The 8119-nt window shown below is 43.6% G+C and overlaps 1 protein-coding gene across 2 annotated transcripts in view; it reads right to left on the bottom strand.

Moving 5' to 3' along the window:
• Positions 1 to 347: 347 nt before the first annotated feature.
• The window catches only part of CRABP2 (cellular retinoic acid binding protein 2), a 174590-nt gene continuing 166818 nt past the window's right edge, over positions 348 to 8119 (bottom strand). For both annotated transcript variants that reach the window (XM_063947074.1, XM_063947073.1), the window contains 2 exons: positions 2128 to 2244; positions 348 to 1475 (listed from right to left, as the gene is read on the bottom strand). In XM_063947074.1, coding sequence (XP_063803144.1) covers positions 1425 to 1475; positions 2128 to 2244 — 168 coding nt within the window. In that variant the 3' untranslated portion in view covers positions 348 to 1424. The remainder of the gene's footprint in view (positions 1476 to 2127; positions 2245 to 8119) is intronic.

Raw genomic sequence — 8119 nt, 5'->3', positions numbered from 1 at the left:
CACGTAAAAACAAACAGCCAATCTGAACTACATAAAAACAGTCAATCTGAACCACAAAAACACAAACAGCCAATCTAAACCACGTAAAACCAAACAGCCAATCTGAACCACATAAAAACAGTCTATCTGAACCACGAAAATATAAACAGCCGATCTGAACCACATAAAAACAAACAGCCAATCTGAACCACACAGCAGCCATTCTGAACCACAAAAAATACAAACAGCAGCCAATCTGAGCCACATAAAAACAAACCACCACCAATCTGAACCACAAAAATACAAACAGCCAATCTGAACCACGTCAAAACAAACAGCAGCCAATCAGAACCATGAAAAGACAAAACTTTTTGAAGTATTTTTCTTTACTTAAAAAAACAAACATATGGACAAATAAATACAGAACAATGCATAAACTAGAAAAATAAAAGCAATGTGAGAAGATTCTACCTCAGGAAATAAAACATTTAGCTAGCAGTACTACATTTTCTAGCTATGTGTTTCAATACTATAAATGTATAAAATGCTTAAAGCCAGTTGTATTAAAGAAAAAAAAAGGAAATATCCATTTTCTCTTCTCAGGTGGCGCTATATTCTGGCTAAAAATGAACCTTTAGTCCTAAAGGAAAAAGGAGCAATATGGCTGCCTCTCTGTAGTGCTTTTAACCTCATTGGTTGCACACCTGTGTCTACTGTATGTACATATCAAACTGTCTATATAGAAGTAATGCACGGGTCTACTTTACAATCATTTTAATTATGTGCCTGTGGGTGAATGTGCACTGTGTTCTAGAACGTCTCTAAGACAAAACACTTCAAATCTGAAGGACATATTCACAAGGCTGGCGGCCATCTTTAAGAATTCTACTTTGAAACCCTATTTCTTTTTAAATTACTTTTTAATCGATTAGTATTATTGCAAATAAGTCAGGTGTTTGCCTCATTTTCTACCAATGCTGACTATCAACAAGCCTTTGTTTTCCTTTTCTGTTATACATTTTCTGGTTGCCCATCCTAAAATGGCGCAAAAGATTAGATGGCTGTACATAAAAAATGGCCGACAGAAACAGTTTTCCAAGAACAACTTGGAATGGTCAATCTAACATATAAATTAAACTTTTCATTTGGCACAGCCTAATTGACCTTTCAGTTATTACCCCATCACTCTTCGCACGAATATTAACGCTACAGTGTTGCCCACTCTGGTTATAAACGAGTCTTTGCGGCAAGATGAGAAAGAGGTCAATTCTACCATCTTCCAAAACAATAATGAAAGGCTGTGGCCATTGTAGGGTGAGTATTGACTTTATCGTGTCTTGCTGTAAACGGGATACTCTCTGCTTTAGAAGAAGTGGTTACTAAAGATTCAGACGGTGGGCCGGACAAGATCAACGCCTCAGATTTCTTAAGGTGGCTCGGTGAATTTAGTCTCTAACATAAATCCGTGTACAGACGACATCATCAGCAGTCATGGTCTACAAGGGAAAAGGAATAAAATAAGTATACAGTTTGCAACAGACGTTGTCACGGGGGCAGAATTCACATCCCCTAACCCACCCCCTTAGTGCCTAACCTTAACCCTCCCTTTTTAGCGCCGAACGCTAACTCTCCCTCTAGTGCCTAAAGCTAACCCCCCTTACCCCCTGCAACCTAAGCCTAACACTCCCCAGCATACTTATGATCGGGATGCCGACAGTTGAAATTCCGGCGTCGGCACTGTGATCGATGTCGGGATACCGCCGTGTCGGTATTCCGGCATCGGTGTTCCGACTACTGGCATCCCAAACGCCGGTATGCTAATTGGATCCTGAACCAGTGATATTACAGAGGCACCTTATGACTAACTTTCATGAGGAAACGTTTTCCGCACAAAATGGCTGCTCCACTGTGTTTAGGGCACAAAGCCAATGCCCATTCTACATTAGCTTTTAAATGTGCATCGTACTGACAGGAAACCGTGCAAGAACGGGCTTAGAAAGAACTTATTTGATAACATGGTGGAACAAATCCCATGTGTTGTCTGTGAAACGAGTCAGCAGCTTGTTTTTGCCAGTTTTACCAAAAAGTAAATGTTAGCTTGGACAACGTACAGCATGCTGTAGGGAATGGTGGGACTGGCGTTCTTACCAGGATAAGTTCTCCATCATTGGTCAGTTCTCGGGACCAGGAAGTCTTGGGTCCTTCTCCTTTCAGAAGTCTTTGCTCACATACCATTTTGTTCTCACTTTCCCATTTTGCCAGGCTCTGGAGAGAGATAAAAGGGAGGCACTTAATTAAATAACAAATAGGCCCTCCAGAAAAGGGCATTCAATACCAAGGACCCCCATCCGTCATGTGCAGGAGACAGCAGCCTCCTCCTGGAAGCTCATTACTGAGGACTCTAACACTCAATTTCCTCCTTTCTTCCACATTTCACCCACTTAACTTCCTGACTTTGGAAAGTGAATGGGGGCAGGGAGACAGCTGAAGTACAGACAAGGAGGGGTAACAAAGCATTACGGATGGACTCACTGAAAAGCCATCAGCAGCTTGAAGCACGGAGCTTACCATCAGCTGCGAGACCTGAGTGGCTCAGTTTGGATGCTCCTGATTGCTGCCTCCCTGCACTGTTTCTTAATGCTAAATGGGCTGAGCAATTGTTATATTAATGGGGCGTATTTTACATATGGAAATGAGCACACACACACACGTTTCAGCAAAAAATACATTAAAAAATTATATTTTGAAAACTCGCAAAGATTCATAACGGCAGGAAGCAAATCCTCCAGCCTTAATTTTACATTTTAAATATTAATAATAATAATAATAATAATATGAAATACCATTAAAATAAAATAAAAATGATATATTTGCACATTATGAATATAGGATTAAAGATCACAGAATCAAATGGCACAGTTTTGTTTTTTTACTATTAGAAGAAATGCCTATTGGACCTTTAGTCCAGTTTCCCATCCCTTGGACGTATTTATTCACAATGTTATAAAAAATTTACTGACTCGTAGCAGTTTTTACTAACATGTGGTTTCCATTTTTTTTTTTCAGAATTGAAAGTGAAGCAGAAACTACTCAAAGAAAAGGGCTAGGCAAAAGCTCATACGATAACACAATGTTTTACGGATTGCTTTGACACTTTTCCGTCAAGGGCATAACTTCTTATTTCCGCGCCCCTTGTCGCTGAACTGACAGAGAAAAATAATTACATATAGACAAGTGGCCATTTTATGGAGGAGCCATCTTTCCCCCCTCTACGGTTTATCAAAATGGATCATCTGAAATCGGTCTATTCATAGTAAATGGAAAAAGCGCAGATAGCGCAGGAGAGCGTGCGCTGGGAAGAATCTCAAGAGGAGTCACTGGAGCACACTATCAGACCTGGCTGCCAAGGCCGGAGAGTCATATGTCTGATAATGAGACCAGAATCGTGTAAGGCTGAAGGAAACAGAGCATGTGACTCCCTCCAGAGTTGTCACGCTTGGGTTAGTCCGTCAGGGGCCTTTGTGTCGGCTGGCCCAGTGCCAAGTGCTGGCTTTCCTCCTTTATTAAAAAGCGATGACCCATATTTTGTCAGAAATATTCTAGGTTCTCAAATTCAACTTCAACACCCGCTCATTGTCCTCAGTATAACGAGATTCATAAAAGGAAAAAAAAAAAAAAAAAACACCGCTACATAGGCTAGCTCCGGACAGTCCCAATTTTTGGAGGTGTTTGATCTCACTGGTAATGGCCGGATTGGGCCTCGGTGTTGGCGTATTGAGCGCAGTTTTTAAATAGAAGTTTACTGGGGCCGCTGAATAATGCTCCCTAGCAATACCGCCTGGCAGCGGTAAGATGGTATGTTTTTGTCAACTTTCATCTTATCAGTATTCATACCGTCAACGTGAGAATGTCACCATGTCAACATAATTAGAAAGTCAACACCACATTCCTGGGGGTCTAGCAGTAATTTAACTGTTACAGTAGATCCTACGGCTCCAGTGGTGACGTCCGATGGATCCTGCGTGGCTTCCGGCGGTAAGTGCCCCCCCCCCCTAATCCCAACCCTGCGCTGCCGAGCCAGGCAGAATGCTGACATGTCAGATTGTGAATGGCAACATTATGACTACATCCTGTATGGAGACCCTTACTGCGCTCACTAGACACTCCGGGGTCCGCTCTGCGTACGTGACCCGGAATATGCACACTGCACCGGAAGCCAGACCTGGGGTTCCAGTTGCAGATTCATTCATAGATATAAATAGAAAAAAATACATATATTGTTAGAAAATAAAAAAAGAATATACAGGATGAGTATCCCTTATCTAAAATGCTTGGGACCAGAAGTATTCTGGATATGTGCTTACCCTTTTCTTACTTTAATAATCTTCAGCTGCACCACATCCAGCAGTCTTCTGCCACCTGATACTTATTCCAGTGTCATCTGCTGATGTAGCTATGTCTATATACCCTGTACTTGTCCTATATTGTCGTCAACTGTAAGTTGCTGTTTTCCTGCTTGATTGTTTGTTTATGTACTCTGCAATTGGGCGCTGCGGAACCCTTGTGGCGCCATATAAATAAAGGATAATAATAATAATAATATGGAATTTTTCCGTATTTTGGAATAATTGCATACCATAATGAGATATCATGGCGGTATGACCTAAGTCTAAGCGGGATCCGGTCCGAAGATAGACAGTGCCTAGGTAGGCAATGTTTAGGTCGACCACTATAGGTCGACAGTCACTAGGTCGACAGGATCAGAAGGTCGACATGTTCTAGGTCGACAGGTCAAAAGGTCGACATGAGTTTTAAAAAAAACTTTTTCATACTTAACGATCCACGTGGAGCATGGCCAGCGAAGCGAGCCATGCTAGGGGACACGGTGCACTAATTGGGGTTCCCGGTCACTCTACGAAGAAAACTACACCAAAAAAACTCATGTCGACCTAGAACATGTCGACCTTCCGACCCTGTAGACCTAGTGACTGTCGACCTATAGTGGTCGACCTAAACATTGTCAACCTAGACACTATCTAATGATCCACACCCGTCTAAGCACAGAATGCATTTATGTTAGATATACACCTTATACACACAGCCTGAAGGTCATTTTAGCCAATATTTTTTAATAACTTTGTGCATTAAACAAAGTGTGTGTACATTCACACAATTCATTTATGTTTCATATACACCTTATACACACAGCCTGAAGGTCATTTAATACAATATTTTTAATAACTTTTTGTATTAAACAAAGTTTGTGTACATTGAGCCATCAGAAAACAAAGGTTTCACTATCTCACTCAAAAAAATCCGTATTTTTGGAATATTTGGATATGGGATACTCAACCTGTATATATATATAAAAAAAAATAAGAATTTACTTACCGATAATTCTATTTCTCGGAGTCCGTAGTGGATGCTGGGGTTCCTGAAAGGACCATGGGGAATAGCGGCTCCGCAGGAGACAGGGCACAAAAAAGTAAAGCTTTACTAGGTCAGGTGGTGTGCACTGGCTCCTCCCCCTATGACCCTCCTCCAGACTCCAGTTAGGTACTGTGCCCGGACGAGCATACACAATAAGGGAGGCATTTTGAATCCCGGGTAAGACTCATACCAGCCACACCAATCACACCGTACAACTTGTGATCTAAACCCAGTTAACAGTATGACAACAGAAAGGGCCTCTTAAAGATGGCTCCTTAACAATAACCCGAATTAGTTAACAATAACTATGTACAAGTATTGCAGATAATCCGCACTTGGGATGGGCGCCCAGCATCCACTACGGACTCCGAGAAATAGAATTATCGGTAAGTAAATTCTTATTTTCTCTATCGTCCTAAGTGGATGCTGGGGTTCCTGAAAGGACCATGGGGATTATACCAAAGCTCCCAAACGGGCGGGAGAGTGCGGATGACTCTGCAGCACCGAATGAGAGAACTCCAGGTCCTCCTTTGCCAGGGCATCAAATTTGTAAAATTTTACAAACGTGTTCTCCCCCGACCACGTAGCTGCTCGGCAGAGTTGTAATGCCGAGACCCCTCGGGCAGCCGCCCAAGATGAGCCCACCTTCCTTGTGGAGTGGGCTTTTACAGTTTTAGGCTGTGGCAGGCCTGCCACAGAATGTGCAAGTTGAATTGTGTTACAAATCCAACGAGCAATCGACTGCTTAGAAGCAGGTGCGCCCAACTTGTTGGGTGCATACAATATAAACAGCGAGTCAGATTTTCTGACTCCAGCCGTCCTTGCAATGTATATTTTTAAGGCTCTGACAACGTCCAACAACTTGGAGTCCTCCAAGTCGCTAGTGGCCGCAGGCACCACAATAGGTTGGTTCAGATGAAATGCTGATACCACTTTAGGGAGAAAATGCGGACGAGTCCGCAGTTCTGCCCTATCCGAATGGAAGATTAGATAAGGACTTTTATAAGATAAAGCCGCCAATTCAGATACTCTCCTGGCAGAGGCCAGGGCTAGTAACATAGTCACTTTCAATGTGAGATATTTCAAATCCACCTTTTTCAATGGTTCAAACCAATGGGATTTGAGGAAATCTAAAACTACATTTAGATCCCACGGTGCCACCGGAGGCACCACAGGAGGCTGTATATGCAGTACTCCCTTGACAAAAGTCTGGACCTCAGGGACAGAGGCCAATTCTTTTTGGAAGAATATTGACAGGGCCGAAATTTGAACCTTAATGGATCCCAATTTGAGACCCATAGATAATCCTGATTGCAGGAAATGTAGGAAACGACCCAGTTGGAATTCCTCCGTCGGAACCCTCCGATCCTCGCACCACGCTACATATTTTCGCCAAATGCGGTGATAATGTTTCACGGTGACTTCCTTCCGTGCCTTAATCAAGGTAGGAATGACTTCTTCTGGAATGCCTTTCCCTTTTAGGATCTGGCGTTCAACCGCCATGCCGTCAAACGCAGCCGCGGTAAGTCTTGAAAAAGACAGGGACCCTGCTGTAGCAGGTCCCTTCTCAGAGGTAGAGGCCACGGTTCGTCCGTGAGCATCTCTTGAAGTTCCGGATACCAAGTCCTTCTCGGCCAATCCGGAACCACTAGTATTGTTCTTACTCTTCTTTGCCGTATGATCTTCAATACCTTTGGTATGAGCGGCAGAGGAGGAAACACATACACTGACTGGTACACCCAAGGAGTTACCAGTGCGTCCACAGCTATTGCCTGTGGATCTCTTGACCTGGCGCAATATTTGTCCAGTTTCTTGTTGAGGCGAGACGCCATCATGTCTACAATTGGTCTTTCCCAACGGTCTATTAACATGTTGAAGACTTCTGGATGTAGACCCCACTCTCCCGGATGAAGATCGTGTCTGCTGAGGAAGTCTGCTTCCCAGTTGTCCACGCCCGGGATGAACACTGCTGACAGTGCTATCACGTGATTCTCCGCCCAGCGAAGAATCTTGGCAGCTTCTGCCATTGCACTCCTGCTTCTTGTGCCGCCCTGCCTGTTTACATGGGCGACCGCCGTGATGTTGTCCGACTGAATCAACACCGGCTTTCCTTGCAGGAGAAGTTCCGCCTGGCTTAGAGCATTGTAGATTGCTCTTAGTTCCAGAATGTTTATGTGAAGAGACTTTTCCAGACTCGTCCATACTCCCTGGAAGTTTCTTCCTTGTGTGACTGCTCCCCAGCCTCTCAGGCTGGCGTCCGTGGTCACCAGGATCCAATCCTGAATGCCGAATCTGCGGCCTTCTAATAGGTGAGCCTTCTGCAACCACCACAGAAGTGACACCCTTGTCTTTGGTGACAGGGTTATTCGCAGGTGCATCTGCAGATGCGACCCTGACCATTTGTCCAACAGATCCCTTTGGAATATTCTTGCATGGAATCTGCCGAATGGAATTGCTTCGTAAGAAGCCACCATTTTTCCCAGGACTCTTGTGCATTGATGTACTGACACTTTTCCTGGTTTTAGGAGGTTCCTGACCAGATCGGATAACTCCTTGGCTTTTTCCTCTGGAAGGAAAACCTTTTTCTGAACCGTGTCCAGAATCATTCCTAGGAACAGCAGACGAGTTGTCGGGATTAAATGGGATTTTGGAATATTCAGAATCCACCCGTGTTGTCTTAGCACCTCTTGAGATAGTGCTAAAGCTGTCT

The sequence above is a fragment of the Pseudophryne corroboree genome, chromosome 12 (assembly GCF_028390025.1).
Source record: "Pseudophryne corroboree isolate aPseCor3 chromosome 12, aPseCor3.hap2, whole genome shotgun sequence".
Taxonomy (NCBI): Eukaryota; Metazoa; Chordata; class Amphibia; order Anura; family Myobatrachidae; genus Pseudophryne; species Pseudophryne corroboree.
Note: the sequence above shows the minus strand (reverse complement) of the source record. Positions and strands in the feature narration are given on the sequence as shown.